General features: G+C 39.1%; 1 protein-coding gene across 1 annotated transcript; it reads right to left on the reverse strand.

The window, feature by feature from the left end:
- Nucleotides 1-4,280: 4,280 nt before the first annotated feature.
- SLC5A12 (solute carrier family 5 member 12) lies at nucleotides 4,281-21,847 on the reverse strand. The gene is made up of 15 exons (XM_059473533.1): nucleotides 21,303-21,847; nucleotides 19,229-19,294; nucleotides 18,112-18,163; nucleotides 16,785-16,852; nucleotides 15,652-15,806; nucleotides 14,298-14,438; nucleotides 12,759-12,888; nucleotides 12,336-12,424; nucleotides 11,366-11,478; nucleotides 10,226-10,293; nucleotides 9,785-9,871; nucleotides 9,003-9,181; nucleotides 8,679-8,782; nucleotides 8,310-8,431; nucleotides 4,281-7,138 (listed from the first exon to the last, which is right to left on the reverse strand). The coding sequence occupies exons 1-15, from the start codon at nucleotides 21,657-21,659 to the stop codon at nucleotides 6,980-6,982; spliced, it is 1,890 nt and encodes a 629-aa protein (XP_059329516.1). The 5' UTR covers nucleotides 21,660-21,847; the 3' UTR covers nucleotides 4,281-6,979.
- Between the last annotated feature and the right edge of the window lie 209 nt (nucleotides 21,848-22,056).

Below are 22,056 nucleotides of genomic sequence, written 5' to 3' on the forward strand. Positions count from 1 at the left end.
TTCTATTTTATTGCCCATCCTAATGAGAGGTTCCCCTAAGTTTGTCTCTGCAATCAGGGAGGCATTAAGAGTATTCACAACTGAGTGCTAAGGCTTGCCTGAGTGTTGAACTCAACTCCCACAGCACACTGACTGAGAATCCTTCTTTGGATATTTGGAAACAAGGCAAACCTCATGATGAGTTCAGTAAAGCCTTGGAAACTGTCACCCATGGTGTTCTCCTGGAGAAGGTGGCAGCAGGTGCACTCTTAGCTGGGTTAAAGCTGGATGGCCATGCCCAGAGGGTGGCAGTGAAAGCTGTTTATCCAGCTGGCAGCTGGTCAGGAGTGTGGTTCCCCAGGGGAACCGCCAGTTCTGTTTAATGTCCTTATCAATGATCCGGACAGGGGATCAAGGGCATCCTCAGTGAGTTTGCAGCCAATCCTAAGTTGGGTGGGACTGTTGAAGGCTCTGCAGAGGGACCTGGACAGGCTGGATCCATGGGCCCAGCTCAGTGGAGTGCTCAGTGTGGCCAAGTCTTGTCCCTGGATCACAAGAACCCATTGCAGTGCTGCAGGCTGGGGGCAGAGTGGCAAAGGAGCTGGGGGTGCTGGCCAGGAGCAGCTGAGCGTGAGCCAGCTGTGCCCAGGTGGGCACAAAGACCAATGGCATCCTGGCCTGTGTCAGAAACAGGGTGGGAGCAGGAGCTGATTGTCCCCTGCACCTGGCACTGGTGAGGTCATGCATTGAGACTTGTGTCCAGTTCTGGCCTCTCAGTTCCAGGCAGACACTGAGGTGCTGGAGCATGTCCAGAGAAGGGCAGTGAAGCTGCTGGGGCATCTGGAAAGATTAAGTCATAGGAAGGATTGGTTGAAGGAGCTGTGGTTGTTTAGTTAGATGAGGAGGCTCAGAGGAGTACTATCACTCTCCACAACTAGGTGGAAAGAGATTGTAGCAGGTGTGGGAATCAGCCTCTTCTACCAGGCAGCTAGGGACAAGACAAGGGAACATAACCTCAGGCTGCACACAGTGAGGTGCAGGTTGGATATAAAGAAGAATTTTTTCATTGAGGGTATTGAAACAGGTTGTCCTGGGAGGTGGTGGGGTCATCATCTTTGGGTGTGTTCAAGAAATGACTGCACATGGCACTTAGTGTTGTGATTTATTTTTCATGGTGATACTTGGTCAAAGATTGGACCTGATAATTTTGGTGATGTTTTCCAGCATTAATGATTCTGTTTTTTCCTGTTTTCATTCAAGGATTTGAGAAAATGGTGACAGGGCTAAAATTTCAATAGTGATTAAGTGAGCTTTTTTTTCCTTAGATGCTTCTTTGGAAGTACATATCTTCACTAGTATGAAATACATATCAGCTGTGGCCTTTTCCAACAACAGCTTGTCATAAATTGTGTTCTGAGCACAGTTAGGCTCATTTGTGTCCTGTGGAAAGCTCAAAAGGAAAATATCTAGACAAACTGGTACATAAAGGTTAGTAGATAAATACCTTAATGGAAAAATTAATAAATTTCCAGAAGTTTCCTTCACAAAAAGTTCTACAGAAGGAAAAATACTAGCTTCAGAGCAAGTATTAATATGAGGAAAGGCAAGAGTTTTGGGGATGTTTTATTCTTAATGTGCCATTAAGATGATCAGTCTAATCATATATGTAATGCACATCCTTGCTGTGGCTTCCTTCACTGCGGAATCCAACTGGGAGTGTTGCCAGAGAGAATTTCTGGAGCTATGGAGTCTGTTGGAGTTACCTGCCAAGTCCTACATGGCACTGTGGGACTTAGCAAGCTTTTGCATTATGTAACAATTTATTTGGAGGCAAATTAGCATAGTTAGCCTGTAAATGTCACCAATTTTCATTAAAACTATTATAAACTAGTTTTTTTTTTTTATATACTGGGTAGTAGCCTTATCAATAAAGCTCATTTTATAGAAACAGCTACTTATGAATGCGATAAAGTTGATGGAAAATAAAAAAAAACCCACATTTTCTATTTAGTTTCTATTAAGAAAATGGACAGAGAAGAAAATAGTGGTGTCAGTAATCACTTACAATGCAGTAGTACTTCCAGAAGCATTATATTGTTTTGGAATCCTCATAAAGTGCTGATGTTGCTTGTTTGGGGGCAAAGTTTGAAACAAATATAAGGGCAGCATTTTGTAATAATTATTTGATGTTAAGACTGATTCTAGAATTCCTCTTCTAGGCAGACCTGTTACTTGCTTCCAATGCATACTTTGTCTGACTAAGATGCATACAATGACACTTTCTGGAAGTGTTGTAGTGAATTCTAACCTATATTCCTGTAGTAGAAAATCTAGTAGCTTCAAAAATTCCTGGAGTCCTTTCATACTCAACCTCACACTTGCAAAACACACGTTCTTCTGAGGTCAAATTCAGAGCCAGCATGTGGAGGGTGAGAATAAGCACCAGGCAGCAAAGGGCTCCTGTTCACCCCAGCTAGTTTTGCTCCAGAATTGCAACCGGCTCTGAAAAATAAGGGTTTGAGAATGGGAAGCATGAGGACAGGCCTCCTGATATTTTTTTTTTTCTCCTTTCGCTCATTCTTTACTTATCCTCAGTGTTTTATTGAACACTGCCAGCTGGGTGACAGTCTCATTTCCAGGGCAATTCTGTAAAAGCAGATTTTTTTTTTTACAGGCTCTTTTTGGATGTCCCTGACTGAAATGCCAAAGCAGAAAGTGCGCAACAGTCTTTTTACAAATCAGTTTGCCTTGGTGGGATGAAGCAGTGTGAGGAAGTATGGGGCACCTCTCCCTGTGCTGTGCCTGTCCTTTTAGTCACTTCCCCAAGCACCACAGTCTTTTCCCATTATGTCTCTTCCTACACATGCACTTACATCCTAAATACCCTTCTTTGGATATTTGGAAGCAGGGCAACCCTCATGATGACTTCAGTAAATCCTTGGAAACTGTCACAGTCGTATAATTTTGAAATTTCTACCATGAATTCCTTTTGACAATTTTTATCTGATATTGCCATTGCAAACATATTTACTAGAAATTTGGATTGTCACAAGCTTGGCATCGCCATAATACCACATTACCACAGCAGCACAAAGTTCTAATGGCACAACAAGGAACAGTAGGGAAAGCACTGCACTGCTCCGTGGTATAAAGGAACTTTTTAAATCCAGGACTGGGATGTATTCTTGAAATGTAATGGTGTATTCCCTCTGCACTGCACTCAGAATGGTCTTGTGTGAGTTCTGCTGGCTCATTCTGTCTTCTTGATACAAGCTCTGTATTGCTGGCTGTTCTCTGGAGTTTGCATTCTTACTTACATGAGCTACTTATTCAGATGCAACAGGGGGAGAAATTAGAATTAAACCTAGTGGAGTCTAAAGCTGGTGAGATTTTAACCACTAAGAACATGATGATTTCTCTGTTAATTAAAAAAAAAAAAAAAAAAAAAACAGACCACATTTGCTTTCTTGTTCTATTTAATTGACTTGGGGTTTCGTATTGAAAAATCTTCCAAACTGTTGGCTATAATTTTTACCTAGAGTAGTATCACTGAAATTTCAGTTCTTTGAAATAATCTCATGTAAAATCTAACTGAATAAGATACTTCAATCATATTTTTTACTCTGATAGTCCTGGCTAACTTGCAATATCATGATCATAACAGATTTCTTAAAATGTGTATATATTTGAAATTTATGTAATGTTTAAATACAACTTGATTTCTAAGTAAGCAGTAAGAACAAAATTTCAGCTATTTTTTCTACTCATAAATCTACACTTTGTAAGTAATATTTGAAACAATTTTACAGTATCAGAGAGCATTTTTGGAGAAATCTACTTTTCTGTGCAACAGCTGTAAGTTCCTCCAGCATGTCAGCTTTCAGTTTGTTTTGTGTTTTAAGATTGCTTTTACAAGCAGCTGTGTACCCCAGAAATTAAAGAATTCACTGAGGAAAAAGTTGTAAATCTGATTAACTATTGTAAGACACTTTTGGCATCAATTTGTCTTTGGGATGCTGTTTACTTTATCAAGGTTTACATTTACAAATGCAACTACTTGCTGTATCATGCACATTTGATTATTACTTTTTTTTTCAGTAATAAACTTGGATATCTTTGAAAAAGGCTGTGAGCTTTATTATTCCAAATAGTCAAAGATAATTAAAAGAATTGTATACTTGAAAAGTGAGTGCTCATGAGCATTCAAACCGTAGTCTTGTAAGAAAGTAATTTCAGGGTCATACTTGGCTTAGGAATTCATAACAATTAAATAGTCAATTATTTTGGCCTCAAGGCACAGCTAGACTGAGTTTTCAAATTTTCAGTCATTTATGTTATACTGCTTTGACTAGTGACTAACAATTTCTTAAATGTAATCTCTTCTAGGATTTATCTGTGCTTAGTTTCATAATCTCATTTTTTCAACCAAAGTGGACAGGCCAGATCTGCCTCTGAAAGGATCAATGGCTCAGGAAGTGGAGAGTAAATTTTTTAGTATTTCTTTAGGGATTGGTTAATTATAAGGTATTAAGTTGTTTTTTTAATACTTAATTCTTATAAATTTAGATATTTTAGGATTTAAAAAAATATGATCGATATTACGTTTTTGTTAAAAGAGTTTTATTATATTAATAATTTTTGTAGTCTAAATATTAATATAAAGTTTAAGATTTGTAGTTTTTGTAGGTTGAATAGGGAATGTTTGGTATAAATAATAGGTTTTTTGTGTAGTTTATGTTTGTGTGTTTGCTTTTTCGTTTGTGGAATTGTTGGTGTGAGTTTGAGTGGGATATGGTTTTATGTTTTTTGTGGGCATTTATTTGGGTTTTGTATTTGTGGAAATATAATTTTTATTTTAACTTATTTGTGGAAATTATGTTTTAATTTTTGTTTTAGGGGTTTTGATTAAAATTGGATGATTTTTTAAAATTTCATTTCTGCATTATTTGAAAAGTGTTTTAAAATTGGAGGATTAGATTTTGTCAATGAGTTAAAAAAATTAAGGATATATAAAGTTTTGTGTAATTTTATGTGAGGTGTTGTTTTGGTTATTTTTTTGTTGTTGTTGCTTTAAAATGTGTTTTAGAGTGTGGTGTGTTTTTTTAATAATTTTTTTATTCGTAGGGGATCGGGAATTTTAAAAGTGTGGTGAATATTTTAGTTTATTAAAAATGTGGTTAAATTTTGAGTTGTGTATGTGAGGTTATTGTCTGGTTTTTTTGGGGGTAAATAATGAAGGAAATGTTTGTAGAAAGTGTTGGTAATTATGATTGGGTTTTTTTTGTGTGTCGAAGTAAAAATTGTATTTGAAAAAGTATTAATAGACACATGAATGCTTTTAAATTTCATAAAAGATGGGTATTTGGTAATATTTGTTTGTTATAGTTGTAAAGTTTATAATTTTTGAGGGTTAACAGTTTTTGTAGAAACAGGAAGTTATAGAAGTTGATAGTTAAGGTAAGTAGTAATAATGGTTTTTGTTTGGTTTTTGGAAATGTGAAATATTTGTATAAGTGATTGTGTATTTTGATGAAAAAAATACAATTTTTTTTTTTTTTTGTTTGAAAATGTAAGGTGTGTGCCCATGAGATACAAATGGTCCAGTAGCATTTACTGAGTTTCCCTCTTCACCTTGCTGGCAATCCCAGGTGTGGCAGCAGGAAGGGAGAGCATGCTCCATGAGACAGCAAGCAGCTGCCTTGCAGCCAGACTCAGCTGGAAGCTTTGATGAGATGATAAGAGCACTGTAAAAGGGATTAACACAAGTATTGAGGATTAACACAAATAGTGACTTGGTTCTCAGTTTCTTGACAAACTGTTCCATGCAAGCAAGGGAGTGTCATTTACAGGCTCCTATTTCTGTTTTCTGATTAAAATCCTGGGACCACTTCCAGGGGTAGAGCATGAACCCAGACAGGTCAAGTGACTTCAAGGACCAGATTGACATACATCTGCATCATAAAGATGGTCACTGCTAAAGCAAAAGCAACAGAGGGGCTCTTCAAAGAAATACAAGCTAAATGTCTCAGGTGAGTCTGTGAGTTGTCTTTGATATTTTCATTCAGTCTGTTTCACTCAATTGTGAATTTTGTTTTAAAACAAATATGTTTATTGAAAAACTATATCCAGAAGTTAGTCAAGGTGAGAGGTGATCTGTTGGCTTTATTTTCAACCAGCAAGTTTTCAAGGAAATGTGTTTGACTGGAATAGAGCACTGAATGTGCTCTGCTTCCAAGACAGTGTACCAGACAGATTATTTTGCCTAATTATGTGTCTTTTTTTTCAAAATTCAGCATGAATTATCAATTAGGAGGCATGATCATCATTAAATGTTGGTTTATTTCCTTTATTGCTAAAAAGTGGACCCTTTTGAGGTGAAAACTAACACAGATAAAGAACTATCCTGAATTCAAAGTAAAATTTATTACTCCATCCTATAGCTTTTACAATGAGAAGCTATAAAGAAAACTTGAATTCCCCAGAGGGAGCAAACACAGTTATCTTGGTGACTGAAAGACCATTCTGGTCTGTACAGAGTTCCTGTGAGGAGACTCTTTGTGATGCTTGGGTGTAGGCTCAGTCTGACCTCTCTTCTTTCCCTCCATCAGAGGGCAGCTCACAGACTCACCTTAGTGAGATACCCCATAAACTTCTCCAAAGTCTTAATTTACCTCAAGTTCACCTTTGCACACTCCCTTCAATGATGAGTTCCTGAATAGAGCATGTGATGCAGATGTATTGCAGCTGTGTCTGAGTGGGAGCTTCCACAACAAAATTCATGAAACATTTCTTCTGAAATAGCAGTGCTTCCAAAACTTGATTGTCCCATCATTGCCCAGGTCTGCCAAGAGATTGGGGAATAAAAATCTGACCTTTATTGCTATTGAGAGCAGCTGTTCCCTCTTGGTCACCTACAAGCTGGTAAGTGCAGTAAAAGAAGGTATTAATTTCTGAAGCTGAAGAACTAAAGTTTGATTAAATGTCCCTTGTCCTTAAGCTTCTAGAGGCGAGTTTCTCTGCTTATATTTGTATATGAATTCTCCTCGGAATTGTAACCACAGATCTGGTAGTTATTTTCTTTATTGGTATTGTTCTTGAAGGTGTTATCTGTTCTGGTTTTATTTGCAGCAGCTTCAGGCAGTTTTTTCTCAAAGTCCATCTGAAAAAAGAAAGAAAATACCCTTGTAGTCTGAAGCCTGTATTCACTGCTTTTTTCCTTTGATGAAAGAAAAATTATGGAAACAGTGCAGAAGAAAAAAGATGTTCATTCTGTATGCCTTTTTAATGGGCTACAAAGCGTTGGGACGCCTGGAGAATAGCTGGCCCTGTTGATGTGGAGGAGGAAGAGGTGGGAAGGAGCAGGTCAGATGCTGGTGAGTGCAGCACTGCCTGGTTGTTGCTCTCTGGTGCTGCTCTGGAGGGCAGAAGCCTCAGGGGCTATGGTGGTGGGGATGACAGCAGCAAGAGAGCTTCATGAGAGTGTCGGTTCTAAAGTCCTTTTCCCTGAGCCTGGTGGAAAGCAATAGCTTGGCGAACTGTCTAGAGTGTAAAGTGCAGTTTTGTCCTAGCAGGGAGAGGGAGGTCAGACCCTGTTTTGATGCCTTAGGTTTTAGCTTTTATGTTTTCCAGATTTTGTTCTGCTTTAGTGTGTAGTTCTGAGCTTCATATTAAGTGTTGGTGAGCTCACTTCACAGAGCAGCTGTACAAAACAGTTCCTTTTCTACCATGGGGCCAAGGACAAATGATCCAAATCTCAGCCCAAGAGCACAAACAACAAGGACTGAAGAGCGAAAAACAAGCAGGATGGGACTGCATGGGCTAAAGCTGGAATGGGACAATTAACTCCAATATGCAAATGGAGCAGAACTTAAAAAAGTGAGACCCCCATGAGTGGTCATGCATTTTGGTTCCTCTTGGGTGCAGCCCTGGCTGGGCTCTTGTGCTGCCCAAGGTAGATCCATGGAGGAGATGCTTTGAATAAATCCCTGCTTTATTCTTTAGCTCTGTCCAGCCTCTGTTCTAGATCAGCTTCCTGGCTTTCCTGAGGGCTCTTTGTTTTCTGAGGGCATGAGTCCCCATATTTGATGAAAATTGGAACAATGGGAAAAAAATCTTAGGGAACAATATGCAACTTAATACTGACCAGGGTTTAGCTGATTTCATTTCCAGTCTCTGCTGCTTATGCAGCATCCCTTGCAGAAGTTCAAGAGCGGCTGTTGAAGGCTGGTTATTTCTCTGCTCAGCCCATGCCCTCACGTGGGCACATGCTCTCATATGTTCCTGTGGCTCCTGGGCCACAATAGGGCTGAGCTGATAGGCTCAGCACTCACCTCCAGGCTGTCGTGCTGCACACCACACCAGAGAAATACTTTGAGTCTTTTGGACCAAAAGCAAAACAGGTCGCAGACTGGCTTAATTAACACTGGTGGGATGTCTTCTCCTTTACTAGGTCCTGCAAAAAGAAAATAGTAATAAGTGAGTCTATGGATAGCTGGCTATGAGCCTTGGGAGCCTCAGACCACAGACCATGAGGTGGGGGAGCAGGATCAGAGCCCACTGCCCACTTCTGAGTCTGTGTCCCAAGTCACCCACTAGACTTTTAAAAGGCTTTTTTTAACAGCTGAGTCAGCTTATGCAAAGGTATGATTATTTATATATGTCTGTATATATATATGTCTATGTATGTTTAGAACACCAACCTGTTATAAAGCTTATCAACAGCCCAGTGATGGCACAGCCCACACAGCCAATGGCACTGAAGTACAGGTAAGAGAGGGAGTACCAGGTGTCTGCCAGCAGAGGCCTGTGAAGAGGTGACAGAAACAGCTAGTGATGAGCATCAGTTAAGTTTGAGTTGTTGCCTGACTGAGCCAGCACAGTGCAGGTGAAGCTGCAGCTGGTGTGACGTCTGGCACCAGTCTGCACTTCCAGCCTGCCCTGTCAGTACTGCCTGCACCCCAGCTGCAGGCTGGGGGGCACACTTGGCAAAGCATAGGCTTAAATGGTAACAATAGGAAAAATACCTCTCTGGAGCCAGCGTGGGAGCTGCTGTTAGCAGTGCCTCGGTGCTGTTAGCCAGGGTGCAGTTGAGGGTAGACAGTTGCAGAGGGATGGACTTTGTTGGTGGTGCAGGGTAAATGAAAGAGCCAGTGCCAGCCCAAAAAGCCAGGCTGATCCCAGCTAAGAGGCCTCCAAGAGCACCCTTGGAAAGTATGGAAAGATACTGTTAAAAGATGGTATGTGCAAAGTGCTTTTCTGTGAATGTGAAATAGCCAGGAGTAGGTAATGATGGGTTATGGTGTAAATAAATTCTGTTCTCTCTCAACTAAGCTATAAAACATGGTGTTTTAGTGCTCTCTGTTTGTAAAAGTTAAAGCAGAAGTGTGCTTAAAGCTGTGATACAGATTTTAGTTTTACCTCTGCTAGCCTTGATAGGAATCCTGATGGGACAATATGGAATGAGCTCATGATGTGTTTTGAGTGAAAGAATGAAGGCAAAGCTTTTGAAATCACTCTGTGCATCCCAAAGCTGGGGCAAGTATTGAATAATTTTTTCTTCTTAATGAAACTCAGAAAAAAAAAAATTAAGAAATCCTTCATGTGAATCTAATCACCAGTTATTCCACAGCTGGATAGACATAAATTCAGCAGGATAAATTTAGGCAGGGAAAAGGCACATATAAATAGATCTTAGATCCTCAGGCATTAAATCTGAAAAGCAGTTCAAGGACCTAAACAATTTTCAAAATTGGGTTTTAACCAAAAAACAACTTGATCTTTCAGATCAGGATTTTTGTTTACTTACCTTCCAGTTAGCACAGGGAAACACAATTCCCAGAGTAAATAATCCCAGCATGGGTCCCCCACACATCCCATGGATGGAGAGGGAAGCCTGTGGGTGCAGAGAAGAAAGAGGAGTTCAGGGCAGCAGCTGAGGGGAAGCATGCCCAGTTCTGATTTTGATCTGTAATTTTCTCTGGGAAAATGGTGATGGAGAAGGGATAGGTAGTGATTTCAGGACACAGTTAAAGAGAGAATTGTGCTCAGTATTGTTTCCTAGCAGTGAATCAATAGTGAAGGAGTTAGAGGACTTTTTTTTCCCCTTACTTATTCCTCTCAGCAAAATGTCCACAGAAATGGTTTGGGTAATCTAGTAGCCATCAGAGCTGGCAGCATTATTTGCTCAGTTCATTATATTTTGTGTTCATTCCTATTCCATTAATTGCATTTCTGAAGCAAGAAATACCTGCACGACTCCTCCCAGCAGCGATGCTGCTGCAGCCATGGAAGTGCACAGGACACCGTACAATACACCTGGAAAAGGTAAGGTAGGGAGGCTCTCAGTGCTGGTTAAGGTGGGGATGGCTTCTAGCTCAGTAGTGTCTGAGGTGACCAGCCAGCAGAGGGGAATTGTCACTTATTGAGTGTTTAGAATAGACCATTACATACCCGTAAGTGGCTTGTATGAAGTCTTGTTGGGTTTTTGGTGGATTGATATTTCTTACAAAGTAGAACAATAGCAATGAAATTAATTTAGAAGTTATGCCTCATATAGGAATGTTTCTGTTGCCTTGAAGTATCACTTCTAAAATAATCTAATAAATGAGTTGAGAAATGATAAAACAGCATGGCTTTTTTCCCTTGACACAAGTTTTAACTTTATGGTAGGTGAAACTCTGTATGCAGCAGCCTTGAGTAAAGCCAGCCAAAACTTCTGTGCTAGATAACCTTGGTTTCAGATATAAAAATGATCTTTCTAGGTCCAGAGTGAAAAAACTAAGTAGTAAGTGGAAAAACAAGAAGGGAGAAGACTAGAAGCAGTTACAGAGATAGAAAATAGATGAGTTTGGTGCTTTCATTATATTTATGAATTTTAATAGAATTCTTATGGTATTATCATGGTATTCATAAAAGGGTTATGATGTTACTGCAATAATTGTAACAAATGTCATAAAAATTTAAATAATGTTGGATGTTTGATATGTTGATGATGTTTAGTGGTTTTGTTTTGCTTTTATGCTTTGTTCTCTGAAAAGCTGAATAACCTGCTTATGCGATACTCTGAATAGAAGTTATCTACTGTATTACTCTAAATAAATACTACTATAGAGTAATATGGTAATAACTACATTAACATTCATTCTGTGTTACGAAGAGTGTTTTCCAATACTTTCAGTAGACCAGATTTTTCCAAGGATTTTGAGTGGGAGTTGTTCATGCTAGTCTCTGTTTGTTCCTCTGCCCTATGGTGCTGATGATGCTACCAAGGCCTCAGCTGATGTTCACCTGGGGGGTTTATAAAGTGTTGCATTTCTGTTTCTGAGGGAGTCTCTCTGTGCCAGTGCCCTTTGCTGCTAAAGAAAGGGGTCTCATCTGGAGTACCCACACAAGCCTTTGCTGATCCATGTGCTCATCTTCTCAGAGATGTTTGGGAAACCTTTCTTGACCAAGTCTTCAAAGGTAACAGTTGCTAAAGCATTGATGCTGGCAGCTACCGTGCTGTAGAAAGGGAGAAGAATGGTAAGTAAATAGGAAGCAATATAATCTGGAATCAAGTTGTATTTATATAGAAATGCTTCCTCTTTTTCAGCACTAATGCTCTCCAAGAACTGTATGATTCACAGTATTTTTCATATATGCTACTTTAACTGGGGAGGTTCCTGCTGCTTCTGCAATTGCTGGGGGCTCTGCTTCATGCTGGCATGGAACAAGATAAAAACACATCCTAAGTGACCCTTCCTTTTACAAGTTTGCAAAGACTTCAAGTATAGACATGTTCCAGAATTAAAACCCTACTCCCTCACAAATTGAAGGATGTGCAGTAACCACTACTGCCACCCTGGTCCTCCATGAATGGCCCAACTCTTTTAGCTGGGTGAGTGCGCCTGGTTTTGGTGAATACAGTTCAGATAGACTTAGTGAAAATGTTTATACCCCTGACTATGATACTGTGGCAGTTACCTTAAGTAAACACAGTTTCACCATGAGCAGCTCCCAAGAGTATTTTGGGAAGTTAAACTCAGTTTTTCTACACTTTCTTTGTATTGGTAACATTATTCTAAAATGTATTTGGGATAAAAAGATACTGGAGATGTGGAGTTAGACTTATCATAAACATAATCATAGAATAATTTAGGTTGGACAAGATCCCTAAGGTCACAGAGTCCAACTGTTTACCCAGCACAGTCAAGTCCACCACTAAGCCATGTCCCTAAGTGCCACATCCACGTGTCTTTCAAATATCTCCAGGGATGTAACATAATTAAACAAAGTCTTAGGGTTTCATATTTTGACCTCATTCTGGATCCTCAAGAAATTACCATAAACAGCTAAAATGTCAATTCAGATTCACAAACCTTAGTGTTCCACTGAATGCACAGGCAACAAACAGTCCTGGGACTCCTGGCATCGAAGAAAAAATGTCCATAACAAAGTATGGCATGAGCTAGCATAGAAGGAGCACACAAGCAACACAAGAAATTAATTAAGGTAATGGAAGCAAAGTATTTTATGTTTATTAGCATGTTGCTAAATTCTGATGTTGTCCCAAATAACATGGTTTCAGATTTTGAGCGAAGGGAATATCTTTTGGGGAAAATACTCAACTGAACTAATACTGCAGGAGTGCCAGAATAGATATTATTGTAGCTCTGATCTGGCACCCACCTTAGTCCCTGAGTGCTGGAAGGACATAGAGCATTGCATAAAATTAAACTGTTCTGATATGTGCTATATCTGAGCCCAAAGCAGCTCCTAAATATTGTAATGGACATCTGTACCTGATCAGGAGCTGAAATGAAAGCAGCTGTCCAAGGGTCACAACTCTTGTAATGAGAGTACATCACCAATCCACAAAATACTGCACACACCAGGACTGTCCAAAGTCCCAATAGATTCAGGTAAAGTGCTCTAGAGGAAAAGAAGGAAACTGTTTAATGGAAGATAAACTAAAAAGTTGTTATAAGATACTTATTCTGAAGTTTTTTGGGAGATCTCTTAATTTCAATTGGTTATATAATTCAAACTGGCTGTATAATTCAAAGCAAGATGAAAAATAAAAAAAACGAAAAGCACACCATCTCTGTGCTATAGGGCAAGGATAAAGTTTCCAAGCAACTCCATAGAGCTGGGAGAGTCAAGTAACCTCAATGCAGAATGGGCTGCACTGAGGGCTGGGTCTGTAATGCCTGTCCCTTGTAAGAACAGATTTTTGCCTGTTGGGAGATGCTGATGCTGCTCTCCCTTTAGAGCACACAGAATATTGTTTCCAATGTTACTGTAACAGTCGGTAGTACAGTAACAGTCAGTGGCTTTTTAACAGGACAGTAACAGTCCTGGTGGCTTTTCTCTGTTCCATGAATGGATGTGGGTGACAGCCTCTGCTGGGGAGGTTGTATGGCTGTGGGTCAGCAATCCTGCAGGTTCTGAGAGCTGCCAGGATTTACAGAGCTCACATCCTGTTTGGACACACCTTGCACAAGATCTATTGCTAAGGCCAGTTCAGAGTGTGCTGCCAGGAAACAAAGGTTAACACAACTTGTTACTGGTGATGTTCTCCCTGGTGTGACTTCTAAATGCTTTTCAGACACTGAATTATGTACAGGATGAACTCGTATAGACAGTCATGACCTTCAGAGAAATTAATGGCTTTACAGTCAGCAAAAAAGCTAACTGTTTTAAAAAGGAAAAAAATTAATACCTTTATTCTTTAGCTGCATGTGCAGGCAATTGGCCCTAGGTGTGTGAAAAAAAATCTGATTGTTTAGTAAAATATGTCTAGCTATGAATATATTACTGCTGAAGTTGAGGCAGGTAGCAAGCTGGAGACCTGCGTATCTATATTGTGAAGATTCACTTTGTTCTTCATTGATTCTGATTATTCTGACACTGCAGAATTTTAAGAAATTAAGATTTACTTTTATTTAGGTAATACCTTGTACTGTAGTGCTCCACTAAATCAATAACAACTTTTAATCCTGTATAACATAAACACAGTTCCAATAGATACATTTTTACAATGAGATTGTAGATAGCGCAACTTCGGTGTTGGCGTCTTTGCCATACTCTCCTTCTGAGGATTAGTTTGTCAGCCTGATCACAAATTGATAAGCTGCAAGAGATGGATTTCACTTTTTCCTCTGCATATACTTAAGTCATTTTGAGCCAGAGGTAGTAAGTCTGTCAGAGCAAAATTAGCTTACTACCACCTAATGGTATCCCAATATTTATTTATCATATAAATATATTTTTTCAGTATAGCTGACAGACTGTGTAATTCTTGATTGATTGCAGGAATAGGTTGACAAGAGGTAGCTTACAGTTTAGCATGCCTTTCTGATTTGCAGGAAATGCATCTCTGTATTGTGGACTGATTGACTCCATAGAGCCCTAGCCAGGTAAATGTTCCCCCAATAACTATTGTCCAGAAGGTATGTCGTCTCAAAGGATCAACATCAAAGCTAGAAGAAAGAAAGAAAGAAGCAATTAATTTTTTTTATTTAAACATATTTTTTTTCAGCAAGAGGTAGGTGATTTTTTCAGAACTATCTGGTGTGTCCTACCACCTCAATCAAAAAATTCTGCATTGGTAATACGGTTTTCCAGAACAGACGACATCGGATGTGTTCAGGTTTGGAAGGTTTTATACTTTTATATTGGAACACATTATTTTCAAGACAGGATAAACAAATATCATTCAGACCTAGTCAGAGGATCACTTAATTCAGATTAATTAAATTTATAATGGTGCTTATGCTCAGGCATCTGACCTGTGTCATGCTGTAGCAGACCTACAAGCCATCCTGCCTGGGACCCCATCTTCTGTAAGGAGCAAGGTTGTTTACCAAACTCTAAAAAAATCCAGCAGAGTTTTAGTAATAATTTTTAATAATTATTAATAATTTTATTTATAATTAATAATAATTATAACTGCCTTTACAAGAAATTGCTTCAGCTGCTGTGTTATCTAACAAAATTCTGCTACTCTGCAAATCTAACTTGTACAAGTATATTTTTCTGTCTCGAATGTGTAGTCTTTGCAGTTCTTCTTATCTTGGTTGGGACAGCAGGTAACATTTGACCTTGCTGCTGGATTCTGTCACTGACTTGCCTTGGTTAACCAACAAATGCCCCAAACAACCAAATGAAGATCAGATTTCTATCCCAGTGCACTGGTGCACTATTGCCTGCTGCTGTGGTAAGTGCAAGTAAAACAGTGTCTGTTTTATGAATAGAAAATGAAAGATATATACAATTAGCCACTGAGATTAGTCCAGTTGACTAGAACATGGTGCTAATGGCATCAAGGTTTCATGTTTGATCCCTTTATGGGCCATTTACTTAAGAGCTGGACTTGTTGATCCTTGTGGATCCCTTCCAACTCTATTCTGTGTATGACATTGGAAGGAATAATTAGGCTGCATTTGTAGCTACACATGGAAAAATGGCAAATCTCCCCTTCAGTTCAGCAGACCTTTGATTTTTTCAAAGAGTAAAGCTTTCCTGAAGGTCAAATGCACTGCCAGTAGCTGAAGAGATGAGGAATGGACTTCTCTGAGTCACCAGAGTTATTTAATAGCAAGTCTGTGTATTTTTGACTTACTGAGGGAATGGTTTCTAAACATTAAATATGTTTAGAACACAGAGGAATGGTTTGCATCATTTGTTTCTTACTCAAATATGTTTAGCCGAGATCCTTCATGGGCATCTTCCCAGACTTTGGTCACTCCACCGTTCAGACTAGTGCCTCGAATCAGAACCGCCACGAAGCCAGCCACCATAACAACCATTTGAAATGCATCTGTCCAGACAACAGCTTTTAATCCTCCCTAGAACAAAGAGAAACTGTACACCCCCAGTCTTCTTTACTGTTGCTCAAGTACTGAAAAATGTAGCAAGACTCCTTATTTTGACAGCTTCTGATCTGTATGTGCAGCACCCAGCAAATCAGGGCTCTGTATTCTACCACAAAGTGTGTATTTTTGCAGGTCAGAAAATTTCACAGCCTAAATAGTTTGTTCACAGGCACAGAAGAATATTTGACTTTCAGTTAAAAGCTTTTTTACTGCCTCCTTTATATGCATTTGAAGAACATATGATAGTGCGGAACTTAGGGAGTTTTGGCCTGTTCCTACATCCCATAGGACTCCATATGTTCTCAGAGCCCACAATTAGCACAACACAGAAAAACATCTCCAGACAATTTGCCATTCAGCTTCTTCCATAGATTTCTTATTTGATCAAATCAGTACTAGAGCACATAATAAGTGTTTTCAAGAGGAGTGTAGCAGTATATTGAAAAAAAAAATCATTAGTGGCAATGAGAATGGTAATTATTTGTGTCTTGAGCCACAGGGCTCTGCTGCTTTGCTGCAAATATCTATACAAGATATTTGGTTTGGAATTTTGAGTCTCACGTTGCTTCCACTCAAAAGTAAAGCTCTCTGACCTTTATTATCCTTCCTAGGTTTTAGTGCTTTGTTCTTGAACACAATTTTCATTGCAGTGTTTTCCAGCTTATAATTTGTAAAATATAAGAATCATCTTCTCAAAAGAAGACAAGGGAAGCTTATTGCCTCCTTATCTGGATTCTGTCTCAAGATATCTGGTTTAAACATGGAGACATACAGCAGAGGATTAGAGAGGTTTTTTTTTTCCAGCAAATAGATTTCCTTATAACACAGAATGTGGAAGAAATTTATCTGTGTTCTTCGCAGGAGCCATCTTTTTCTGATAGTGTGTAATGTTTAAAGGATGGTCGAATTAGCCGTCTGTGTTCCAAGTATTCAGTTACGCCTGTTACATACCAGAGTGCAGTAGAAAGTGCAGACAATTCCTGTTGCAGCTACAGAGCCCCAGAGATCAAATCCAGTGACTGTGAAACCAATGAAAACAAAATTGGGAGTGAAATGGGTGCGAGTCATCTGGAAGGTAGCAGAAGAGCTGTAATCCTTTAGCTTTAGAAGGATAGGAGCAATTACTAACTTCAATCTTTCGTGTCTATTAGGAGCTTTGCTGGATTGTTCAAGTTTTGTAGAACTTCTGGATACTGTTTTTCATTGTTGTTTTCTTTTGAATTGAAATTAACTAACTTTCAAGCAAAAGTAAGAATACTTGCATAAAGCAAAAATGTCATTCTGACAGGACAGAGCTTTATAAGCAATGCTTCACTTCTGTTCTTAGTCCAGACCTCATCTTGAGAAACCAAGTTCTTCAAAGATTCCCAAAAATCCTAAGATGAAAAAACATCCAACCCCTAAGTAATTCCATTACCTGCATCTAAGAATGATTTAATGCTAAAATGAACTTCATTAAAACAAATTTTTGTGTTCATTTTGCTTCGTAAAGTTTCTTTACACAAAATGCACACATTTTGTTCTGGCTGATACTGAAATCTCACCCACCGGCCATAACCTGTGAGGGCAAAACCTATTTGTAAAGGTTCTCTTATTAGCAAAGTTAGTGTGGTGTGATAATGAATGAGAACTTTCACATGGAATTCAGCTGCATGATAGAGGAAGAAAATTTGGTGCTGTGTGAGTCTGAATGCAACTCAGATAATGAACAAAGAAAAGACATTTACAATCTCTTCCCAGTCAATTTTGGTAAAATCAGGTTTTGGGCCACAATGATTCCTTGTGCCCTATGACAGCAAAATTACAAATCTCACCTATGGTGATGGCTTTATGCCTAATTTGCAAATATTAATTGAAGAAGTCTAGGGGCAGACAGATGAACAGCATTCATCTCTGGCTGCAGGAAAAGGAGCTATTCCCAAGGAAACCTGAACACAAGAGACAGGAACGGGGCCAATCAAAGTACATAGTATGGTTTTGGATCATCAGCTTGTACTGTGGACTTTGTCAGGATGTTGGGAAATTGTTTGCTTCAGGTCTCTTCAGACGGTAATGAGTAGGAAGGAGAGCAGAAGAGCAACTACGAGGTTCCTGCTAATTTTGGGTGTGAGAGGAGCTAGGGGAGTCAGATGTGGAGCTACGAGGTGAAGGCAAAAACCTTCTTATAGCACCTTTGAGCAGGGTTGGGTTTTTATCTATTTTTGTTACTTCTTTTACTGAAGCAATCCCTCTGGTGTGGTTATTTGGGGTAGCAGTGTAGTGCAGCATAAGAACTCACCTTGGTTGAGTGCCAGTGATGGAGCATAGACCACTATTCCTGTGTAAAGGATCTGAAGGAAAAAAATTATGTGTTTGAATGCTCAGTGATAGAACTTGTAGTTAGAGTAGGGCTGTGAGCAAAATAGCAGATCTAGGGTTTCTTTAGATCAGCTTGTATTGTACTATGGCTTTCTGTTTCAGCCCTTAAAAATTAAAATGTCGTGTTTAGTTCTTTTCTGGGGGAAGAACCATTATCTGTCTTTGTATTACCTATTTCTCTACTGCTAAGACAAGTACATGACAAAATATCCTCATGAAATAGAAAAAGGATATCTCCAGAAAACACAAATAGTGATACAGATATAAAGTTGCATTGATATTAGAAATTAAATTTTCATTTTTCCATTCAATCCCTTTCAAAGTAACTGGCTCAATACCTTTTATGTCTAAGATCTGAGAGAGCTGATGGAGAAACTAAGCATCAAAGTCACTAAGCATTCAGATCTGTTGCCAAATGTTTGGGAATAATTAAAATGGAATTAATGCAGAAGAAAATGTCTCCTAATCTCCCATTAAAACCTATCTTTCCATTAAATACACAAATAATGTAACCTTTCAAGATGGTGACAGCAGTGACCATCATGGGACCGCAGCTAGCAGGGCATCTGCCCTACAAGGATACCTTGTAAAGCAGTTTTCAAATAGGACACTTCACCTCAGTGTCATAAATGGGTAACTAAACATACCCAGTGAAGCTTGACCAGCTTCTCAAGAAAGACAGAATCCACTTGTTTGGGAAGAGAGAGGCTTCCAATGAACATAATGTGACCAAGAATGTGCTGTGAGAGTACAGCCCAACATGTGTTAAATACAGCTAAAGAGTGTTAAAGACAACTAAGGAGTGTTAAAGACAACTAAAATGGCATTCTTAATACTAAACAGGAAGGGTTAGGGCAGTTAGACAGTTAAAAATACAATCTGACTTTCTTTTTAGCATTCATAGTTCAGGTGAAAAAACTAAGAAAAAAGACTACTCATTAAAACATCTCATTATAAAAAGTGTGGTGTATGGGACTAGGCTGTGAAAATCAATGGTGAGTGAAAGTAGCATAAAAAAAGAGTCAATGTTGTCTTACCGTCTGGAGGATGTAAATCAGTGTTGCAGCAAGACGGACAATCTTGTTAAATCTTAACTCCAAATACTAGGAAAAAGCGTAATGTCAGTAAAGTGCACATGTAGCATCTGTGACACAGCTGTTACCTTCTGTTTGCCCCAAGTGACACCTTACTGTGCTTACCAGTAAACTTCCTGGCAGCTGGCCCTGCTGCTGTGAGCAGCTAATGAGGAGAGCAAGATTGTCATTAGACAGAATGATAATTAGATTTAAGAAATCAATCTCCTCATCTGAACCAGGGGAAGATCTATATTGGGTTGCAGTAATCAATACCTTCTTTGCACCAGGAATAACTGGAAGATCCCAAGAACTACAAAGAAATTCTAACTTCAAATGAAGGTATATTCCAGCTCTACAATGAGGAAACTTGAGCTCGTCTCTAGCAGAAATAGCATCGACTCCAGTAGTGCCAAAAGTGGAGGTGGAGCAGATGGTGAAACAGCAGCATGGAGTTTGCTAGTGCAGGAGCTGAGCTGGCTTTCCCCCTTTTTCTGTGTTAGCCTAAAGCCAAATCTGCACATCACCAATATGGAGAGGCGCGAAGGGGGATCTTAGGGACTTCCAGGTTCAAGGATGTGGAGAGGTGTTGCCACCTTCAAAAGAACTGCAGAGGTGAGTGGATCTCTAGACCCAAAGGCCCAGGTTTTAAGGCTGAATCACCACCTGGGGTCTTTGCAGAGCCTCTCTGCCCCATGGCAGCCCCCATGCAGGGAAGCTCTTTTTGGGCCACAGTCCCATGTGCCCCCCAGACACCAGGCTGGAGGCCTGTACATGTTTTCTCATGTTCATGGCCTGTACATGTTTTCTCTCTTTACAAGTCTCTAGGCTGTGCACTTCCTACTGCCAAAATATATTTTTCTTTTCCATTTTTCTCATGCTGATCTTGTGTTTCTTGCATAATAAACCCCACAGTCTGCCATATAAATGCATGGCTAATTTATGTAACTTGATCTATTTCTAAAAATAATTTGTGAAGCCAACAGTCATCTTTGCAGCATGCTTGAAGGGTCTCTCCATCTACAATGACCCTTTTGCTGGTTCATATGACAAAAATAATTAATTCTCTAACATTGTATCAAAACCAGCTAGAAAATGCAACTACTTGCAGCAATGGTCAATTTTGCTCTTCACAGACCTGAAAGTATTTCCAAATACCCAGGCAGATCTGTTTGGCCAAATTTCCTTCCTTGGATTTGGGCTCAGTGAGCACAAGCAGCTTTTCTGTTACCAGAAGGTTCCGTGTGAAAGAATCCAGCTTTGTCATCCAATTCATGCCTAGTTGAAACTGCCCACAGTGGAGCAACCAAACTTGCAGGAGCTGATTGAAGTGAGTAAGAGGCCATCCCAAAAGATCAGTAGCTGTCCCATGGATGTGCTATTTATAAGGACCGCTACTGAACTTTGATATGAAGGAAAAAATGTGTTCCAGAGAAAATGCCAGGCAAAAAACTCTACAAAATTCAGAAGTCATTGATTTCTTTTCCTAGAGAATGCTTGAATTTATTCTCCAGCCCTGACTGGTTTTTCTTCTTCTTTCTTTTTTATTTTTTTGAACAAACCTGCCACCTTCTTTCTCTTCTTCCCACTGCAGCTACTTAGATATAGTAACTTGGTCAAATTTACCATATCTAGACTAAGTTTGAATTGGATAGTATTGAATGTTGTTCTTAAAGTCTGTCTCTCTAAACCAGAGCAGAATACTAAAAGACCAGAAACATTTGGATACGCTTAAATATTTTCCAGCTGTAATTTAACTTGATGCTGTGCATAAACCCTTATCCAGTCTGTGCTATATGTGCATAAAAGGAGCTCTGACCCTTGGACTAGGATTTCAGCTTATGCCATATAAATAGCTAGTTTAAATAAGTAAATTAAATTTAAATGCAAATTATTTCTAAAAATAATTAGTATATCAATATATTTGTTCTGTAAAACACTGCAGAAAGCTTTCTGTTGAAGATTTTTCTCTAAAAAAATATATTCATGATAATTAGTTATGCTAGAATAATGCCTTTATTTTACGATTTCTACTTACCTCATAAGTGCTTGTGATGCCAGATCTATAAAAAACAGGTAGAAAAAGTTCAGAAGTAAAAATGATGACAAGTGTGTATGAAAGAAAGAAGAGCACAAAGGATGCCCCATAGCGATAAACTTCGGAGGGTGTCCCCAGGACCGTCACTGCTGACATGAAGCTTGATGTAAGAGAAAAAGCTATGGGTCCACATGTCATCTGCCTACCGCCCACCAAAAATTCCTTTGACGTTTTCTTTTTCCTCTCTTTAACTGCAAAAAAGACTCCAATGCTGGCAGAGACTAAAAATAGGGCTGCAAAAACAATATAGTCCCAAGTCACAAATTTTTTAACTTCTGGAGCTACAAAGTTTGGCATTGCCAAACCAATTTACCAATTGGTATAATTGATATACCAATTGTATAATTCTCTGATGGAAGAGTCTGTTTTACTGTGTCTGCTGCTCTGACCAGATTGACTCTGTTGACAGCAACGATGAATCTTATCTGTAGCTCAGCAATGACAAAAAATAAACTGGAAGAGTGTTCAGCCAGAACACCTTTTCTAATCCAGTTCTGTTCTAGGGAGTTAAAAAAAAGGTAGCTAAGGATGAGTTAAGGAGGAATACACTTAGACCCAAGTACTGTGGGTGCTTCTGCCAGGCAAGCTGAAATAAAGGAGTTAGCTGTGAAATCTGTAGTACAATTCCTTTTTATCTGTATTGTGTAAGTTTAAGGTTAAACATTAGCCTGGCACATTGACATGATCCAACTCT

The sequence above is a fragment of the Ammospiza nelsoni genome, chromosome 6 (genome assembly GCF_027579445.1).
Source record: "Ammospiza nelsoni isolate bAmmNel1 chromosome 6, bAmmNel1.pri, whole genome shotgun sequence".
Classification (NCBI taxonomy): Eukaryota; Metazoa; Chordata; class Aves; order Passeriformes; family Passerellidae; genus Ammospiza; species Ammospiza nelsoni.